Source organism: Phyllostomus discolor, chromosome 2 (assembly GCF_004126475.2).
Source record: "Phyllostomus discolor isolate MPI-MPIP mPhyDis1 chromosome 2, mPhyDis1.pri.v3, whole genome shotgun sequence".
NCBI lineage: Eukaryota > Metazoa > Chordata > Mammalia > Chiroptera > Phyllostomidae > Phyllostomus > Phyllostomus discolor.
The window spans coordinates 20142394-20164101 of NC_040904.2; the positions used below are offsets into that span (position 1 = coordinate 20142394).

A 21708-nucleotide genomic window follows, 5' to 3' on the forward strand; every position below is an offset into this window, starting at 1 on the left:
TAGTATTCACTACAAAAACAACTTTGTCATTTACTTTGAGAAAGACATTACACTCATGTTGATACAAATCTGGATTTTACTTTGTTTAGATTTTTTTTCTAAAAAAGCCAGTTAAATATACCCAACACTTGGACAAATCTCAAAGAGGGTATGCTTAGTATAATAAGCCAGTCTCAAAATATTATATACCATATGATTTCATTTATGTTACATGTGAAAACTATCATGATGGAGAATAGATCACTGGTTGCCAGGGTTTAAGGATGGAGAAAAGGTGAGACCACAAAGGTCTAGAAAATAGGGGGTTTGGAGCTAGTGGTTGTGTTCTACGTCCGAACTGCATAGTATAGTTTAACAAATGTACCCATTTGTTAACCTCCATAAGACTACTCAACAAAAAGTCAACTTCAATGCATGCTCATTTAAAAAATAAACTAATTTGAGTTTCACTTCTACCATTAATGAGAACAAACTTAACTTTTCCTCAGAGGCAGAGGATTCTAAATGAAAACTATAGAAATGTGATGATATGACTTTGGAATAAGACAGCCTGTCATAATATTAACTCTTACATTTCACTGTTGATATGAGGCCTAAGTTATACAATATACTTAAAGTGATACAAAGATTAAATCACACAACACTTCACATTTGGCATATTTACTTATTGCTCAAGAAATTCTATGGGGTTTGAACAACTCCAAACTCCATAGAATTTGGAGTTCATCCAAGTTACATATATTTTGTGATTCTACCATTGCAAAACATAGGTGTGCAAGTCTTCTGGATTTTAAGTACTTCTGTCTGGAAATAGCATGTTAATTTCTATCAGGTGCGTTTGGCTAACACTAGTCCTACAAGTGTACTTAAGTGCTAGAGCAAGTGTAACTGGAAAAGACAACAGCGTTCAGGATGCCTGTCACTACCAAATCCAATAAGCAATGACAGTGATTGCATCTTTTATAGGCGCTTTATTCAGGTGGCCAGCGATCCGAGAAGATGGTGGGGTCATACCCTAACAAACCATCTACCCCTTTCTTCCTGGCCAGATCTTTTATAAGGGAGGTTGGGGAAGACAAAAAAAGAAGTCAGTGAGAGAGAGTCCTTGAAGTTCCCAGCTCCACTTCTATCCTGGCAATTAGCTGTCTCCAAGTTGGAGGGGTAGTTGCCTACTTCTTCCCAATAGGGATGTCTCCAAGCAGTAATCTCTAGCCAGCACCCCAGGAAGTCAGCCACTTTTTCTCAGGCGCCAGATGGGCCTTATCTGTAGTTTCTCAAACAAAGAGCTTAACATATGCATTACTTGCTAGATTTATGGCTATTTACCTTAAGCTAAAACTTTCAAAGTCTTAAGCCCCCTATCAAAGGTACCCAAAAATCATAGGGGCACATGTATATTCAGTGGACCATAATGTCTCCAACAACACAGTGACTTGGTTTTGTATGATGTTGGCTAGTTACACTGAATCTTAATCTCAGTTGCTTATCTATAATCTGAGACTAATCAAAGAACTGGGACAAGTGAGGTCTCAGTGTGCACTCATGGAGGACAGTACTGGCCTCACTCCCTACTACTGAATGAACTTGTACAACTTTATACACTTTCCTCAGTCTCTTTATCTCTCTCTCACATGACAACAATACTATTGAGGATTAACTGAGATTTAATTGTTTGAGCACACCACCTGCGGTACAGGGTAAGTGCTCAAAAACAGTTATCTGCATGATTATTGTATAATTCTAACATAATTAGCATTACTTACTGATATAATTATAGAGGCAATAAAATGTCATAAAATGCATGTGAGCATATTCACTTTTACTTTGTAAATGTTCTCAATGCTTTAAAAATACTCGTTTTCCCCTTCTCTGACATCTGTTAGTTGAAGCACATACAAGGTTTCTTGTTTTTTATTTTAGAAATTGTTTTTTTAATAAAGTATTCTGCACCTAGTAATTATGCAATGAACTGACTGCTGAGCAACATCATAAGGAAACTGGATGTGACGAAACCTGCCAGCAGTAAGTGCCCTATGTTCACAGGGATCTTGGCACTCGTGCTGTTTATTTATGAACACCCAATGAGATCACACACTGAACAGGGCAATTTGTTTCCAGAGAGTTAGATAACACTTGGGGATAGAGTCAAAAACTTCATACAAAATTTCAGTCTCTGAAAATTTCAATGTGTTTGCTGTGCTGTTAAGCAGCTGGAGCAGAAGAGAAACGTCATGGGGAGAAAGACTCTTCTGCTGCTGCTGCTGCTGGGTGTCCTCGGAGCGTATTATGTTCACACACCTCTCCCAGACAATATTGAGGAGCCATGGAAATTAGTCTTGTTGAATGCAGTGCTTAAAACTGTATTAAATTTGGTAAGTATAGAATCTTATTGAGTCAATATTTAACAGTTTAATCAGGAGAGAATACCTGTTTTATATTTTTCACAATTTCCACCCTCTTGGTAGTTGTGCTCTTTAAGTTGCTGATTTTAAAGCTTTTTTCATGTTTTAATTATTGCTTAATGCAGACCACTAACAGAATGAATATGGAGGGGGTAGTCAAGGAGTTTTGATTTTAAATAGTAAAGGACAAAATGTGCTGGCTGAGAAAAACAGTCTTACTGTGAGTTTCATTGCATGAACGCTGCAAGAATAAAGTGTGTTAACGTATGAACACCAGAAATGGCAGGACTGAACCATGCTGTGATTCATTACAGAGTTCTGTGCAATAATCTTGTATTCAGACATGAAAATGAAATTTTACTGAGATATTTGGAAACAGGTCACTGGTAAAGGTCATGGAAGTGGGACATGTATGGTGTCCAGTGGACAGATGAACTGCTGGGGTAGCCTGGCCACTGCCCACATGGTGACCATGGCTGGCCTGCAAAGACCTGTGGTTCTTTCCTAGTGATGCTAATTGCTTAGAAATCAAACTATTGGTTATCTTCTTTAACCTCCTCTGTAGCAAATTGCCTCTAAAATAAAAAAAAAAGATAATTCAAGATCAATTAGCCTGAGTAATAAAACACTTGGCTTTTTGCCTCTTTCCTGGCCTTTTTTTTAAAGGTGTTGTAACTCTCTTTTGTCATTTAAAATGGTTCTGAACAAGTTCAATATACAGGGTCTGGCTCGAATAACGCCAGTTTTTTTTTTAAGATTTTATTTATTCATTTTTAGAGAGACATGAAGAGAAGGAGAATGAGAGGGAGAGGATTATCAATGTGTGGTTGCCTGTCTCGCCCCCTGTACCAGGGACCTGTACCAGGGACCTTTACCAGGGAGGGACCTGGCCCTCAACCCAGGCATGTGCCCTGACTGGGAATGAAACTGGCAACCCCTTGGTTCTCAGCCCATGTTCAATCCACTGAGCTACACCATCCAGGGCCAAATAATGCTAATTTTTAATACAAAATCATAAGCATGTAATTCTGTAACATAATAATATCACACTTAAGCACACTAGATGACATTTTAGATGAAATGTTCAAATTAAAGCTATAAATTATTGCACCCATATCATTACCCTACCAACCACACTCAGGCAGGTGTTGCTTCTGCCGGACCCTGCATGCCTTACATTTGATCATTTTTACTATCTTCATTAGCACATATTTGGTTGGATTTGGATCCATTTTACTAGAAGGTAGTTTCGAGTTTTATTTATTTAGGTTGTTATTGAATTTTGTCTAAAATGTTAATTTCGTTTTACTGTTTTAATTTCTGTTATTATTTTGGTTAGTTATGCATATATACCTACATACACACATTTATACACAACGGACTTCTTTGCATCATTTTCTCTCAGTACTTTTTAATCTTTACATTTTTCTTCCTTCCATTTATTTCTGTAATTTCTATTAAATATAATGCTTTGAGTTTCTTTAATTTAGTATTTATTTCTGAAATTACTTTGTCTTTTTTCTGAGTTCTATCAACATCCGTTTTTAATTCTCTCATCTTTTGACTAGCAATGACCTCCAATTATCTCCCTATATCTTCCTTGAATATGTGGGGTTTTGCTTTGTAACATTGCTTCTTATGTTATTTTAAAATTTATCTCACAATATTGCGTAATGTATTTTGTTCACTTTGCAGTGACTTTTTTTCCAGTTTGTTTTCTTCATCTGTTGGAGACTTACTATTTTTCTTACTGTACCCAGTATATACTGCAATACCAAGTATTGGATATACTTGCAATATCCAAGTATGGCACTCAGTATACTGCAATAGTACCCTGCAGTATTTGCAAGGTACCACTACCTTGCACGAATATTAAATAGACAACTGTTGTATTATTTCCATTTGAATTAGATGAATTTTCTTGGACACACTATTTTAAGGATGTCCTAGGCAACAGAGGTAGGGTAAAGACTTTTTGTCATTCAGTTCTTGTGCTTAAGGACTACTCCTATGACTAATGCACACACACACACACACACACACACACACACATCTTTGTAAATGTGAACCCACTAAATTCTGTCCAGCCCTCCTGAATGCTGAATCCCCTGGTTCATCCATGACTGTTGTTAGCAGAGGGCAGAGCACGGCTCTGCCAGGGCTGGACTCCACCCTAGAAGTTTTGAATGCACTGACCTCTTGACCTTCCTGAGTGATTGGTGAGTTTCTTTAGCAACCTCTCTCTGGAATCAGGTTTTCTCATGTTTCCTGCTCCTGGGGCCTTTGATCATGGAGAGGCCCTTTCATTCTTGGAATGAATGTTTGTGATCGTTTCCTTTCTTGCCTTTTCTCTTGCCCAGCACCATGGTTTTCTGTGCAATTCTACAGGTTTCACTTGCCTTAATCTGACACTGCACATAATTTGTAGTTCATGGGTTTCCTATGACTCTTAGTTCTTGGAAGAACTAACTTATCTGTTTGATTATTGATTTGTTTTTTTCTTTCTCTGTGTGCTCTCCTACAAATAAAAAAAAAAAAACACATAGATTTATCCTAAAACCTTCAATCCCATTTTTTTAATATCTTATTTATTTATTTTTAGAGAGGGAAAGGAGGGAGATAGAGAGAGAGAGGAACATCAATGTGCGGTTGCTGGGGCTTCTGACCTGCAACCCAGGAATGTACCCTGGCTGGGAATCGAACCTGGGACACTTTGGTTCCCAGCCCACGCTCAATCCACTGAGCTACGCCCGCCAGGGCTCAATCCCATTTTTTAAAAAATAATACCTTATTTGCTAAGTACACCAGACTACCATATAATGGTATCTTTCCCAAACCTTTATAAAATGTATTATCCATTAAGCAGCTGAATCTCTTCTAATTCTTACCTGCCAAAGACAAAAACCTTAACACTTTTTTGCTTGAATGTAATGCCATCTGGTACTATTTTGTGCTTTATCAATTGATTTGAGCATAAAAATAAAGAATGGTAATTCAAACTTTTAATAATTCAGTGATGATGATAAATGGAAGGCATCGAATGGAATTAATTGTCAGCTGGTCTGCAATGCAGACCATCTCTGAAAACAGGACTATCAAACGCAGGCGCCCACTCTGAGAGTTATATTGCTCAGCAGTATCCTCAAAGGACTCTGAGGCTGCATATAGGCTTGGGAAGAAATAACATCACAGTCAAATAACACTATCAGGCTTACCTGTGTTCGGGATTACATGCACTTGTGAAAATGGTTTCTACTCTTAAACAAGATTGTAAGGTTTTCCTGAGTCGCACTGTGAGTTTGAAGCTTCCAAACTTGACATGATTTTTGTAAATATTACTTTTGTAATAAGGTGCAGCAAAGAGGGGGGCCCAGATAGGGTTTTGGAATGGGGCCCAGAACTCAGGGTGTCCAGGAAATATTAGAAAGACATATAAGATGCCTTCACCCCTTCCCCCTTCAGTTGTGGGTTGGGGGAAGGGACACATGGAGCAGGGCTATTGAGAGCCGTTTTGCATAGCAACAGCTTTGCAGCTAACCTCTGGCATGGTCATTGAACATATCTGTAACCTTTAACTGGTTGCATAGATATGTTAAATAGCTGTAGCCAAGCTCTGAGCCAGGGGGATGGAAGTAACTTCCCCCCAAGACTTACCCTGGGAGGCAACTCCCCTGAGTTATAGAGCCTGCATGAGAGCTTGGGGATGATTGGTTGCATGACATGGGGCCATGCCTGCCCAGGCTCATATGACAGCCCAGTATAGCTGGAAGGATAAGAGAATGCTGGCAAGTGTAGCCAATTGTGAGAGGAGTCAGAAATGGGACTGCAGAGGAAGATTGGCATGGGGATTTAAACCAAGACGTGGCAGCCCTTGGAGGGAGAACCATGCAGTTTTGGCAGAGTGCAGACTCCCTCACCCATAGTGCAGGGAGAGAACCACTCAGTCTTTAGTAGAGTGGGGACTCTGGTGGCCCTGTGGGAGAGAATCACCATGCGGCTTTAGCAGAGAATCGCCACTTGGCTTTGGCAGAGTGGTGACCCCCTCCCCTTGCAGCCATTGTGGAGGGAGAACCACACAATTTTTTCAGAGTTGGGGCTCTCACGGCCATTGTGTAGAGAAGACCACTCAGCTGTGGCAATAGAAAGGAGAACCACATGGCTTTGCTAGAGGGGGGGGGCCCCGCAGCTTTAGAAGGGGGAACCACCACCTGGCTTTAGCACAGACCTGGGCAACACAGCTGATGGTTCCAGAAACTGTGGGATTCCTACCAGCCAAAACAGATTACTAGGAAGAACTGGGGGCTGCCTGAGCATCGGAATTCTGTTTCCTTTTCTGAGATACGGTACCCCAGACTGGGCAAAAGGGGAAGGAAGGACTGTGTGTGTTTGTGAGTGTTTTAAGGGACTTTGGTATTTTGATGAAGACATTAGGTCACTACTTTAAGTCTGTATAGCATTACATAAACATTTCCTTTCCCTTCACAAATCTCTGGCATTGAGAGATGTCTTTCCTATAAGGCGGCGGACATCACGGACCTGGGGGCTCTTTTCAGTAATAGTATATTACCTTTGACCCACCCTCTCTTGTGTTCTGTAACACTTTTATCATCTTCTCTTCTCCTTTTTCTTCATTTTTGCCAGTGATTCTCCCAGCCCTGCTTAGTTCTTTTTGCTGCTATGGCTTTCTCACTGGTACACTGGTTGGTCTCCAAAAGATGAATATTTTAAAGTCCAATGATCACTCGAGTCTCCAAATTGCCAAATAACCACACTTTAGATGCAGAACTCTAACTTGGGTGCAGTCAGTGGCACTGTTTCTCACCTTTGAATGAACAGAAATTCAATTACTTTTTTCCTTAACTGATAGATCTTTGTAGGACTAAGATACAAGAAACAATTTTGTCCATACACCAAAGGATATAATTTCAGAGTCGGTCAAATTTTCCTTCTTTATCATTTGATCCTTCAAATTTACATCAAAACTTGCATTTAGGCTTTAAAGTAAATGTAAAGAGAGTAAGCTGATCTGAGGTGATATGTCCATTAAGCTACTGGTCTCCCCCACCACACTTTACCAAAGGGAACATGGTCAAAGACATTTTAAAACCATGATTATTGAAATCAGAATGTAGGGACACTAGGCAATGGTTTTAGCTCACTGGTGACTTTTTAGTCTTTTGTTTTATGTTTATTATACTTCCTCAGAATTTAAAGACTTATGAAATTATAAACTCATGTTAAAAATTCATACTTAGTATTTTCTTACATATTACAATTTCTGTTTTCTTCACTAAATCCCTCTCTCTAATTTTTATAACATAGCATCATTCTCTAACATTGAAAAAATATTTGAACCTAAAATTTCTTTAATTCTTTGAAAATACAATACTAGAGTCCAGTGATTTGCATTTTGAAAAAAGGACTTGTACTTGCTCTTAACTTTAATTTAAAACCAGAAGGCCAACTACATTGGTATAAATTACTTTTGTGGGAAAAGTTTTGACAGCTAGTGTATGTCGAAGGTTGTAGAAATTTTAAATGTATTTGTTAAAATTAAGTAAGTAAACGTTCTGACCTTAGTACCACTTTTCTATGTTAACATTTAAAAGCAGCAGGCTTGATATTGATGTGCTTTCTTCAAAGTCACATTGCTAATTGGTGGGAGTGCTCGTACAAAAATCACACGCGGCAGAACCACGGGGAAACATAAGTAGACACTGTAGGAATAGAGGACAGGAGATGGTCTACTGGGGTAGGAGTCTCCAGCCTTTTGTAACTGCAGAGGAGCAGGTAGGGGACACCCACTGTGCTGAGGCACGGCCAGCATGTGCAACAGGCCACATGTGCTCAAGGCGGTGGATGCCCACTGGTTCAGAAGATCCATGAACATCTGTACAGCTGGCATAGCCCGCTTCCCAAAGCCTGTCAGGAAGACTAGCATTGACATGCTCTCATTTGCATGAGTTCCACGCTTCTGCTGGCAATTGCAACATGAGGGCAGTCGTTTCTTTGTGGTGTGTGCTTGCTGTGCGTCCAACTTCTGAAGTCCCTTTGGGGTAGCTACCAGGCACCAGTAAGGAGATGTATTTGTTTGCTAATTGAACACCTCTCCAGGTGTAGCATGACGGGGTTGGGAAGCACAGCGAACCTGAGGGAACAATACCATTCCACTGGGTCCAGTACTGTAGTCCACATATTTTGAAATTAAAATTGGAAAACATTTCTTGTTAATTTTTGGAATCCCAACATTATAAAGTTCTTCATGATTGCTTGACACCCACTTCAAGGTTCTTTTTATTTGGTACATCCCTCTGTAGACCTGACTTTATAGCTTTACTGCACTACCTGCCTTTTTCTGAGAACTTCCCTCTCTGTATTCATAACAAAGTTCACCTACTTGCAACCTCTCCCCCCAGGTGTCCTGTCCAGGAAAATAGTTTACCTCCTGAGTGACATTCCCCAAAGTTCTTTGTCCATGTTTATGTGACAGGCAGTTATGTTGTTTCATAATTGCTCACATATCCATTTCTCCCACTTGATGCTGAGCTTATTTAAAATACCAAGAGTACTCTACTTCAGTGTGGTTGGTGACATTTTGCTTGTTTCTTTGTTTAGAGAACTGGCTGACAGGGCTCAGAGAGGAGAGGGGAGGAAATTTCAGGGGAATTTCAGGGGAAAGGGGAAGAGTTTACAGGAACGAGTATAAAGGACACATGGATAAAAAACTAGGGGCAGGTGGAAATGGGAGGGGGGAGGGCTGGGTGGGTGGGCTGGGATGGGAGTAAAAGATGGAAAATTGTACTTCAACAACAATTAAAATAAAAAAGAATACATAGAGTACATTGTTTATCTGTGTACTCAAGGCAAGAGGCGTAGATTCTGACAAGTTGTAATACCTCAAGAATTCTTCATGTATCCTTTTTTAGCCTGAGGCAATTATTATGGTAAAGATTCTGAATCTGGATGTTTCCGTGTCCTTCAGCTTTACCTGTGATAAATGACACAGGGCTGTGGGGAGCATACAATCATACATCTATGCTTATAAATCACATTGGCATTTGCTGTTTGTAACCTGGTATTTGTTTTTCTTTCTCTACTTTTAGTCTCTGTTTGCCGAACTATTGGGAATCAACCATTTCATGGACACTTTAATGTTCTGTATGAGTTTTCAAGAAGTCCCACCCACATCTGCTGAAAATGTCACTGTGATGGAGACCACTTTCAACAATGTTCCTGTCCGTGTCTACATTCCAAACCGAAAGTCGCAGGCACTGAGGAGGGGCTTGTTTTACATTCACGGTGGTGGCATGAGTTTAGGGAGTGCTGGTATGTGGCCTTAGTTACAGATTTTTGCTTATCATGAAGCATACATTTTATTAAGATATTTTCTGTGATGTATCTAGGAATCATTATCACAGATAATGGAACACGTCAGCCAACTGAAATTTATTTCTTTGGAGCTATGTTAGTTTAAAAAATTATTTTAAATTTCTTTCTGAGAAGAAGTAGTACTGACAGCTGTAGCAAATCTCAGGTAAGAGGAAAAACTGTTTCATGAATGCAGAAATTTATGATTCAAATTGTGAATTGCCAGAGTGATGGGATGCTGTAATGAAGGCCAAAATGAAGTGGGTTGAATAATGGGTGAAAAATGAGGTCGTGGCAATGGCGACTCTGGTCTCTCAATATACTTAGGTAGAAAGGAAAGACACAGTTTGGGTTAAAAAAGAAGCACAGAGTGGATTAAGTACCCTGTATTTTTTTAAATAAAATGCATGTACATTTCAATTTATTTTCTGTATTTCCATAAATGTGTCTAATATATATCATTTTATCACATATAATATAAAATGCATATTATATTTATGTATAGATACATATTTTCTATTTATATATGGAAGGGCTGTGAACATGTTTATAAGCTGAAGGTAAGGCAGTTAACAGAAGTATGTTGAAGAAAGTTGGGGAGGGAGAGCTAGAGAATGGGAAGAAGTTTGCCTGACCTACAGATTGTGGGAGGAAATTGGATTCTGTACAATGGTGAGGTATTAGCAGCTCACACCAGGAGGAACTTAACTTTCTTGTTGTTTTCTTTCCATGTTTTCAGGAGAAAGGGGTGTTAATGAGTATTGATGTAGATTGGAAACATAAATTGCAACAGTCAAGTGTATAATCCAAACATTTTCTATAAATTCAGGCAGTAAAGTCATCAGCTGGCAATGAAGCGATATTTTTAAGACAAAATCTGACTATGCCATGTCTCTATTATTTTCCATGCATTCCTACTTCCCAAAGCAGTTCACTTAAAAAATCTTTCCATCAAGGTATACCTGAAGAGATGGAGTATGTTCACCAAGGAAAAGGAACTAAACAAGAATAAACTCTGAAACAAAATAGTATTTACCTGATGCTTTCTCTTTCAACATTCAATAAAAACATAAAAATGTGTGCTTTCATCTAAAATGTAAGCATGATTTCATATGGTAAATGTTACGTAAAAGTTTAGAACTAGTGTGTATTTACATTTGAAGACTATTCAGCACCCAACTTTGGGAACATCGCAACAAAACATCTACTCCTCTTTTCACGGCCCACATGATGTGACCTTTGTGACAACTTCTCATCCTGGTAGTCCATTGGTAGTATTTTATGATCTCTCCCTCCTCTTGTTACTGGCAAATTCTATATTATTTTCTTAAAGTGTTCATATGTGCAAAAGAGTATTTTTCCAAGCACAATAGCAAACATGTGTGACCTATCCCCACCCCACACACATGGCCAAAAACACCCAGAAAACACAGACCTTCTTGTCTGCCTAGAAAATATGAATATATAAATCAGGTGTCAGCTCTCCCTATTTCCTTTATACTCTTCCTTAACTTCCTCTGGCAGTTTTTGTAAAGTCTAATACTATTTCCTAGAGTACTTTCTCTGCCTCTCCATTAAAGCATTAAAGCAGCTACCGTATTGCACTATTGCTTTTCCTTTCTATGCCTGCCCCTCCCTGCTCCTGTCCCCAGTACACTGTGACTCCCTCAAAGTCAGGGAGGTATAATTATGTTTTTTCTTTCAATGCCTAACATCTGCTCATTAAAGGGAGCACAGACTAATCTTGAAGAGAGACATTGGCTTAAGTTACACAGTGTGAAATGTGGGAAGGACAAGAAAGTTGACCATGCCCATGTAAAAAGATTGCTGAGCAAAAGAATTTATTTTCTATAGCTATGATGAAATATTAGAAATATTTTCCCAGAACAATTTTTAAAGATTTTATTTATTTATATTTAGAAAGAGAGTGAGGGAGGGAGAAAGAGAAGGAGAGAAACGCCAGTCCGTTCCCTGTCGCAGCTCCCCAGCTGGGGACGTGGCCTGCCCTGCAGCACTGTGCCCTGACCAGGAACTGAGCCAGCCACCTTTCCTTTTGCATGATGACTCCCAACCAACTGTGCCACACTAGTCAGGGCATTCCCAGAACATTTTAATGAGGAAAAAGGTGCAGCAGTAGGCCATTTGTGGAAAGAAATATCCATCAGTTTACTTGTCGGTCTCTGATTTTATTTTCTTTATTTCAGCTTTGTTTGCTTATGACGAGCTCTCAAGACAAACAGTGAATAGCCTTGATGCTGTTGTCGTTTCGACCGAGTAAGTGCACTGTTGGTTTGTTTGGTTTGTTCAGGCCCTTCATGTAGTGAGCTGTCCTGGTCATTTCTGGGTTATGCCAGGTGCATTTCAAATGAAAGTGAAGTGGTGAGAATTGAGAACGTGAGCTTGGCCATGGCCAGTAAAGAGACGGAGAGAAAGGAATTGTATAGTTGGGTCAAGTGGGGATCAAAAACAAGCAGTCGAGAGGTTGTTAGAATGAAAGTAAACTATTGAATTTCATGGACAAAGGATCTTTGCTGGAGTTCTAGCCTATTGTTAATGGACAGAGTGAATAAGGAGGGCTTCCAAGTCAGAGAATCAGTCCCAAACTTTGGTTTTCGAATTAACTGAGTGACTGTGTGCCAGTTAAATCTCTTCGTAGCTCCATGTTCTCATATGTAAGCTGTGAGTCATATAATATCTTCTATATCACAGAGTTGTTTCAAGAATTAAGTGGTAAAATACATATAAAGCAGTTAGTGTGGCATATTTCATGGTATGATCCTTTAAAAACAATTAGTGTGGCATATTTCATGGTATGATCCTTCTTTAAAAGAAATATAGGTAAACTCAATTCTAAAAATCATTCTAAATCAATAATCAATAAGAGAAAATGAAAAAACATGGGAGTGACTGCTTCCCAACTTGATCAATAAATTATGTTGGAATACAATAATTCTTAAGATGTATTTGATATTTATTGATTGTAGATAAATAAAAATAAATATAGAGAAAGAGTAATGATTACAAAGGATAACGTTCTGGAAGAAGTTTACTTAATTATCACTTGTGCTTTTTTTTCTAAAGTCTACACCAAGTTTGTCATTCAAGCCTTTACTAGTATAAAAAAGTATAAAAATAATATTTGTGAAAGTTTTTATATCAAGTACTGTCTTTAAAAATAAGTCTGTCTTTTTATTCATTAGGATTCAAAATATGTTTGTTTAAAAAATTTACTTTTGATTTTAGTGTTACAGCATGCATGCACATTTTTATTAAAGTATTGACCTAAAGAACATGTTTTCCCGCCCACAGTTATAGATTAGCACCTAAATATCATTTCCCCAGTCAATTTGAAGATGTATATAATTCATTGAAGTGGTTCTTACGCCAGGATGTTCTTGAAAAATACGGTGTAGATCCTAAAAGAATTGGAGTTTCTGGAGACAGTGCCGGAGGGAATTTGGCTGCAGCGGTCACTCAAAAGGTATGTTGTTCAAATTTGTCTCATTAGATAAAATGGTCCACACATAAATGCATTTATTTAAAATACTAAAATATCAGTGTAAATATATTACTATATTAGAGTTACATAGAGATCATGTCAGAGAAAATTAATATACCTACTGCTTCTACTTCTATCTCCTACTTGATTTTTTTAATAAAATAACTAAATCCTCTTTATATATTATTGGTTTAAACATGAAGGATATGGTAAGATAAGTAACATAGTGTTTTGTTACACTAGGGGATATATTTGTGTAAGCAATTTGTGTAAGCAATGGCACCAACCACCATCCCTAAAGAATCAAATAATTTCGGTTGTCTTCAGTGGAATGTGCTAAAACTTGCATTAAAACTTGTTATTGGAATAATAAAATAACCTATTGACAAAAATGTTAGCAGGTTCATAAATATTACTTATTTAAAAAAGGAACGATTATTTTCAAGTATCAATTATTACACTATTCTATGACATTTTGCTAAAACTGGACACCTATTAAGTATTGATTTTCAGTGGTACTTAATTAGTCTATAGATTATGAATAAAATTATTTTTTATACTGGTTTATTTAATCTAAGAAATAAACTTGGCACTTATGGCTTAGGAACAATATTCCTATACGAAAAAATTATAGTGTATTTGCAAATAAATCATCATAATTTAATAACAAATATAATCAGAAATATTGCACATAAATTTATTGTGCAATAATACAGACCATGTGTTTTTATTATTCATTTTCATATACACTTTAAAGTATATAAAGTTTGGCGATTGGTATTTTTAGGATAACCTTCGCATTATTTCCAGGTAAAGGAAAGATAAAAATCCTCTGGTTTGTCTTAGTATGCTACAGAACATATATCTGTTATTTCCAGAAGTTGAGTTCTATATCGCTACCCATTGTCTCTCTGAGAGGCACCTCGATGTACTGCAAAGAACCATCAGGAGCCATGAATTTTTGAAGCTAAAGTAAGGTCCAGCTGTGACCTTGGACAAGCCACTTGAAGCATCAATTTCTTTTCACTGTGTTGCATAATTGGCCCTTTGTTGTATGCAGTTCTGGTTTCTGTCATGGTGCACAAATTAATTCTGACCCATAATTATTAAAAATTGGGATAAGATATAATAATCTGAAATATATCAAAAAGTTCATAAGATATGAGAAATTTCTAGGCAAAAGTTTTTTTAAAAGATGAAGAAAAAAACCTACAAAAGAAACCCAGTACTCAATGTCCTCTTTACCCTAAAGGATTATGGCACTCAAAAAGAAAGAAAGAGAGAGAGAGAGGAAGGAGGGAAGGAAGGAAGGAAGGAAGGAAGGAAGGAAGGAAGGAAGGAAGGAAGGAAGGAAGGAAGGAAGGAAGGAAGGAAAAATTTTACAACAAGATACCTTTTGGAAGCCTTTCAGGGCTAGAGTGGAAGTCCAGTGTGAGGACACCCCCGAACCGCTCTTCAGGTTAAGTGAGGCCCTTCATAGAGATGCTCTCAGGGCCAAGGTGAACCTGCTGCAATACAAACCTCACATGCATTTTTTTAACAGGAAGGTAATGCATATAAAGTTTTATTGTGGTTCTTCCTGCACTTCTAAAATTTTGTGCTAAGATACACATGACATAAAATTTTCTGTCATGACAATTAAGTGTATAATTCAGTGATATAAAACACTGTTTTATCCCCACTGTTACACAACCACCTGCATTCAGAGTCCTGCTTCACATCACCTGGATGGTGGGGGCGATCTCAGGCCTTCACTTCAAATAGGAATGGCGTGAGTGGCTGATCCTCAGCTGTGCCTGACAGAGTCGTATAAAAAGCCTCCCAGACACACAGAGTACCATCATAGACTTTAAATTGTTCCTACAAATGTTTTAAGAAATTCAGTATCTAGCACAGAATAAAACATATCCAGGAAAACAAGTAAACAAAAAGCAAGGAAGGAAAGCAAGCAGAATCAGCAGGCAGTGGAAAGCCACTTGGCCATATTCAAACGCTACAGTTATGGGCCACAGATTATTAAATAACTACCCTACTTTCTTCAATACATTCACAACCGAGATTGCAAATTCCAGCAGAAAAGTGGAGTTTTGAAAAAAACTAAAGTTCTGAAACTCAAAAATAAAATTATCAATATCAAAACCTTTATGAATTGCTTTACTGACTTTCACACAGCTGCAGATAATTTATAAACTGAAAGATGAGTCATATCCAACTCATACATAACTCTGCAAAATGACATATAGGGAGCCAAAAAGTTAACAAATATGAAAGAGAAGATAAGAAATATAGCAGATATAGTCTGAAAATCCAGTAGAATTCCTGTTGTTATACCAGAAGTAGAGGAGAGAATGAGATAAAAGAATGTTTAAAAACACAATAGTACAGACTTTTGTAAAACTCATTAACAATATCAAGCCACAGATAAAAGAAGCTACCTGAACCCTAAGAATCATTTTTGAGAAGCTTAACACTAAGTAACTAGAAAGGAATATACATATAGACAGAAGGAAAAGTGCAGAAGGCAGCAAAACAAAATGAATCAAAAAGAAACAGAAAAAATTGTAAAGCAGAAAAAAAGTAACTTCACAGAAGTACAAGCCATAATGGCAGCTTACTTCTCAATATCAAAAATGTAAATCTGAACTGAATGGGATGATAGCATAAAAGTGCAGCACAAAATGACCTAACCTAATTCTGTGCTCCACAAAATTTTTACTTTAAGAATAAAGGAGAAATAGACTTATTTGGTTAAAACTCGCCCTGGCTGGCGTAGCTCAGTGGATTGAGCGCAGGCTGTGAACCAAAGCATCACAGGTTCGATTCCCACTCAGGGCACATGCCTGGGTTGCAGGCCACGGCCCCCAGCAACCACACATCAATGTTTCTCTCTCTCTCTGTTTCTCCCTCCCTTCCCTTTCTAAAAGATAAATAAATAAAATCTTTTAAAAAAGCATCTACTTCAATAAAAAAACTAAAAAAAAAAACTGAAAGGACTTGCTATTAATGGAACACACTAAGGATGCTTTAAGTGAAATGTTTTAGATGCAATGAAAATACAAATAAAAGTTTAAGTTTCATGAAGAAGCTAATAGCAAGAATGTGGTAAGATGTGGGTAAGTCTAATAAACTTGAATAATTTAAAATAATGAGATGTATAGAATTAAAATATGAAAAAGGTCAAACTATAAGTTAAGGAGAGAGAAGAGGATAAATTTCCAGTCTTATAAGGGTTTGTTTTTTTTGTCTAATAAGAAATAAAAATTTGGAATTATGTTTCAGCAAGTTCATTAGTCTTTGAGATGTTAAGAATACACATTTTATGGTAATCACCTAGGGAATATAAACAAGGCATAACATAAACTACTAAAGCAGAAACTAGAATAATTAAAAACTTAACCAATTTGAAAGAAGGCAAAAATAGAAAAAAATAAATGAAAGAGGATGGAGAAAATAAGGCAGTAGATCACCAATTATTTTACTAATTAAATATTTGGGGTCTAAATGATCTTGCTATAAGACCAAGATTGTCAGACTGAAAAAATAAATGAGCAGATTATTTGAAAGTAATTCATAGAAAATATATATACCTTGTAATAACATCGGAAAGACTTGATGGATTAAGATCACATCATTACAGAAAAGGTTTAAATGACTAAGAAAATACAACAACTCTATATCTGTATGGATTTAATTACATGGGGTTAATACATGAAGAAAATATTAACAAAACTACAGGAGAAAACACAAGTTTATGACCATATCAAGAAGTTTAAGAATACTTCTTTTAGTAAGTAAGAGAATAAGTAGGCAAAAATAATAACTAGATAGATGACTGGAATAACAATCAATATATTTCACTCAGTGGAACAGGGACATAGCAAATGCACATGATCATTTTTAGAACTTGACCAAGTGGTGGGGCACAAATTTAGAATTTAAATTGTACTGCATTTGGACTCTTACTAAATGCAATAATGTAGGAAATCAGTAAGAAAAAGACAAATAATATGTTTTTCTTTGTATGGACATTTTAAAAAATACACTAAGGACCTGTCACTATTTAAAAAGAATGTATATCTTTTATATGTTCTGTATATTTAAAAGAAATTGTATTTTCTCCAAAGCATATATGAGATAAGAAGAGAGGCTGAAATAAGCATCTGACTCAAGATAAAAAATAAAATAAAAAAGAGGGAAGATAATAATGACAAGAACAGAAATTCTTATATTCAAAACAAGCTTAGAGTAGGTATGAACAAAAACAAAAAGTTAATTCTTTGATGGGACTAATACAATTTTAATTCTCTGAAAAGACAAAGGAGAAAAATCAAAGTTTAGCTACAAGTGTCAGGATTTAATCACATGGCCTATTTTCTATATCCATGAGGAAAGTAGTGCAAATCATTTTGTTTACCTTTATGGCATTTAAGTGTAGACACTGAATCTTACATATAATATTGAAAATTGGAAAGTTCTTTGAGATATATTTTTATTGTTTCTGATTACCTTTTTGAAACTTTGATTTTATCTCATATCAACCTCATAAATGAATGTATTTACTATTAATGAAAATTATTTCAACGACTGATTTTAAATTATTTCTCAGCTCATAGATGACCCAGATGTCAAGATCAAACTCAAGATCCAGTCTTTAATTTATCCCGCCCTGCAGACTCTTGATATGGATTTACCATCCTATCGGGATAACGCACTACTTCCACCTCTGACCAAATCACTCACGGTCAGGTTTTGGAGTGAATACTTTACCACGGACAGGTCACTTGAAAAAGCCATGCTCTTCAATCAGCACACACCAGTGGAATCAGCCCAGCTCTTCAAATTTGTTAATTGGAGTTCTTTGCTCCCCGAGATCTTTAAGAAAGGGCACTTGTATAAGAGTCCAACTCATGATACTTCTGAGCTGTTTAAAAAGTATCCAGGGTTTCTAGATGTGAGGGCAGCTCCCTTGTTGGCTGATAATGACAAGTTACATAGCTTACCTGTGACCTATGTCATCACCTGCCAATATGACATCTTAAGAGATGATGGAATCATGTATGTCACCCGACTTCAGAAGGCTGGAGTTCGGGTGACCCATCAGCACTTTGAGGATGGATTCCATGGAGCAATTACCTATCATGGATTTAAAATTAGAGATAGAATCACAAATCATTATCTGAGTTGGCTAAATGAAAATCTATAGTAAAGTTATAGAGTCATCAAACTACATAATCCTCAAAATCACAAACAAATTAGTGAGAATCAAAGGGTTTGTTTACATTGATTATGTTCTTCATCCGTGAACTTTCAAGGGTCCTCAGAGGAATCGTGCTGTTTTTCGATAACTTAGTGGAACTCTTCTACACTTTATTCTAAATGTTATTTCCTCTCTTCTGCACCTTTGAAAATACTACTTTCCTATATATTTTTTTCTTCCTACTAAAGTATCTAAGAGTCATTGGTATTAACTTTGGTATCCTAGCACAGCAATAGGCTTGCTTGCATTAAGAAGTGAATTTTGTATTAATAGACAAATGGCATTAAATTGAGGCAATGCTTTGAAAAACAGTTTGCACATAGGTCATATTCCTGCCTACAAGGATGTTTCAAGACTCCAAATCCATGCCGGTGACAGCTCTGGCATTTCACAAGCCAGATGTGTTTGCTTAGAACTTTTGTCTCAACAGTAATATTTTTAGGCAATAAAAAACTAAGGTGGTTAATTAGAGCTACAAGAAATGAGTAACTGTTTATTTTTCTAAATAAACTGTTTATTGTAATGTGTGTGTTTGAATATTTCATGAAGAAAGCAGGACACTTAATAATTTTGTAAATGTTAATTAGAAATTACATTCAAGCAGTTATTTTCAATTCGGTCATTTTTCTACTTTGAAAAAATAAGTTGGACACATTTTAACACCTAAAATGAATGCATACTACCAATGCATAGTCAAATGGAGATGCACAAGCTGACACAATTCCTGGAACAGCTACTACAACAAGAGACTAGAAGAACCTGCACTGAAAACTTTATAAGAAGTGGCAATTTCAATTTTCTATAGCAGATTAGAAAACAAATTTTAAAAATAATAAAGTTGACAGTATTATAGACATTATTAGCAAAGTCATAATTTTTGTAAGTTCTTTTTCAATGGTTAAAAAAATCAGCACATTTCTTTACCTGAAAACAGAATTAAATGTTCAAGAAAATTTTTATAAATGATTTTTTTAACATTTTTGAGCTCATAACTTTGGATGGTAGAAAATAGTTTGGATTCTCACATAAAAAGGCAAATCATTTTTAGATGGAAATGTGATAAAACTATATACACATACATTATATATGGTATATACATTTATTATAATTATGGTGCTTGTATTTGAAAATTATGAAGACTAAAAAAATAGTTGAAAAAAGTATTTTAATTAAGCCACCAAACAATTATATGTATAGTACAAAATATTTGTAATAATCAGTTACAAATATCAGTTAACCAAACATCAGTTAACTAACAAACTTTTAAAATGCAAGCACTTTTAGTTGTAGGTGACTTTTGCAGTACAAGAAACTGCCCAATTAATACTTAGGTATATTCTGTGTCAAGAACAACAACAAGAAAACAAAACACTCCAAGTTCACAAAACAAAAAAATAAAGTTGTCAACTTACAACTAAAAAATTAAAAAAATGTGAACTCCAAACATGGATATATTTGAATATTTTACACCCACCAAAGAATAATTTTAACTAGTTATGAAAAAAGTTATAGTGACAGAAAGTGCTCTAATTATGCTTGTTAGGTCAAGATCCCAGATTTAATGGAAATGTAAAACGAGACATTTTCCTATTGCTTCATTCCCCTGTGTGATGCACGCTGACAGTGTTTGGACAAGCTTTCTAAAGATGATTGCGAAAAGTGGGGTGGTTGGTGCTTTTGGATTGCTCAGTATATATGTGGAAATGTTATAACTTATTGCCAATTTATGCCTCTATTGAAATAGAGGCATAGAAAACCTATGCCTCTATTGAAATAGAGGCATGAATAGAAAACCATGAGTAATGGGGGAAAATGGGGACAACTGTAATTGAACAATAAAAATCTTTTAAAAAAATATAATGAATTTAATCATCTTGTGTTCTTTAAAAATGCTCGTTGATGAGTCATTAAAGAGGTTTACAAGGACTTATTTTACTGTTCAAGACTTTCTTGAAAGAAAAGCAATATTTGCTAAGTATACAATTCTCACATGCAAAAAATGGCAGTGTGACTTTTCTCATATGAATGAGCTAATTCTGAAGCTCCAAGTAAAGCTTATCTGTAACCTGGCTAGACAGGTACAAAATTTTGTATTGAAATTCACTCTTTTTGTAATAAGAATCAGGGATAACGATTTTCACACATTTCTAACAGGAATCAATGTACAGAAGATGTTAATGTACAGTGAATTGACAGCATTGTATAAATGGCTGCAAAAAGAAAAAGAAATAGTGAACATGTAGAAGATATTGACATAAAGATACTTTACAATGTAGTCACTACTCTTAATTTATTAATTATATTGACACAAGTGGTTTTGAATTTATTTACATTGGACAGATATTATTTTGAAACAGTTATATTTTTTCTTTAAAGTCAAATCAATTATTTTTCACAAGATAAGGCAATTTGTCAATATGGATGGATGTGAATATTAAAGGAAAATGATTTTTTGATGTTCAATTCGGTTATTGGAAAATTTTTCAGTTTGCTTATAAAACTTTGGGTATGTGATTCTATAGTTTCGATCACAATTTCATAAAGGCTTTATACAAAAATACCTTATCACTTAATTTTCATATTGATTATCATGTATTACTAAGGTTAATTTAAGCTATTTTTACCTTTTATTAATGTTCATTCTAGAAAATCTAAAATTATATGTGTGTCTTGTATCTGTAGCTCACATATTTCTAATGAAAAGCAGTGATATAGATTATTTTTAATTTGTTTTTATTATGTGTGGGCTTTAGTAGAAAGTTTAACACATTTTTTTCTTTAAACTAGTTATAAATAATATGAGTTCATTTGGTTGGAAGGTATGTGGGAGTTTCAAATAATTTAGTTATCTTTGGCTAAGAAAAGACACTTGGGGTACATTTGACATGTTAACTTAAATATTTAGAAATATCTTGATATATATTTTACTGTACTATTTGTATTTGAATGTTTTATGAATAGTTGCAATTTATTAGAAAAGGTATATAGAGATACTATAAAGAAAGAAAACATTTTTTAAAAAGAGGTTTAATTTCTTTGTCTGCAAGAGAGGTGTTATAATTCATTTACAGTTAAAGAAAAAGTCATCTACTGTACAAACCTGCACTGAAAAGCTATTGGGCATCAACCTCTGAGGGTGGGATTGGGCAGACAGCCACGAGACCGGTTCTCAGTGTAAAATC

At 36.0% G+C, this 21708-nt stretch overlaps 1 protein-coding gene and 1 long non-coding RNA gene across 2 annotated transcripts; one reads left to right on the plus strand and one right to left on the minus strand.

The window, feature by feature from the left end:
* Positions 1–2134: 2134 nt before the first annotated feature.
* LOC114490925 (arylacetamide deacetylase-like) lies at positions 2135–20037 on the plus strand. Its single transcript, XM_028505044.2, has 5 exons — positions 2135–2372; positions 9506–9728; positions 11975–12044; positions 13080–13251; positions 17876–20037. Exons 1-5 carry the CDS (start codon positions 2232–2234, stop codon positions 18470–18472), a joined length of 1203 nt encoding a protein of 400 aa, XP_028360845.1. The 5' UTR covers positions 2135–2231; the 3' UTR covers positions 18473–20037.
* On the minus strand, positions 3182–3324 carry LOC118498783. Its single transcript, XR_004901241.1, has 2 exons — positions 3289–3324; positions 3182–3258 (listed from the first exon to the last, which is right to left on the minus strand). It is a non-coding gene; the product is annotated as an uncharacterized LOC118498783 (long non-coding RNA).
* Positions 20038–21708: the final 1671 nt, after the last annotated feature.

Coding starts and splice junctions, on each gene's coding strand:
- LOC114490925 (XM_028505044.2), top strand. CDS start 2,232: ATGGGGAGAAAGACTCTTCTGCTGCTGCTGCTGCTGGGTGTCCTCGGA. Junction 2,373..9,505: donor TTAAAACTGTATTAAATTTG/GTAAGTATAGAA, acceptor CTCTACTTTTAG/TCTCTGTTTGCCGAACTATT. Junction 13,252..17,875: donor CTGCAGCGGTCACTCAAAAG/GTATGTTGTTCA, acceptor ATTATTTCTCAG/CTCATAGATGACCCAGATGT.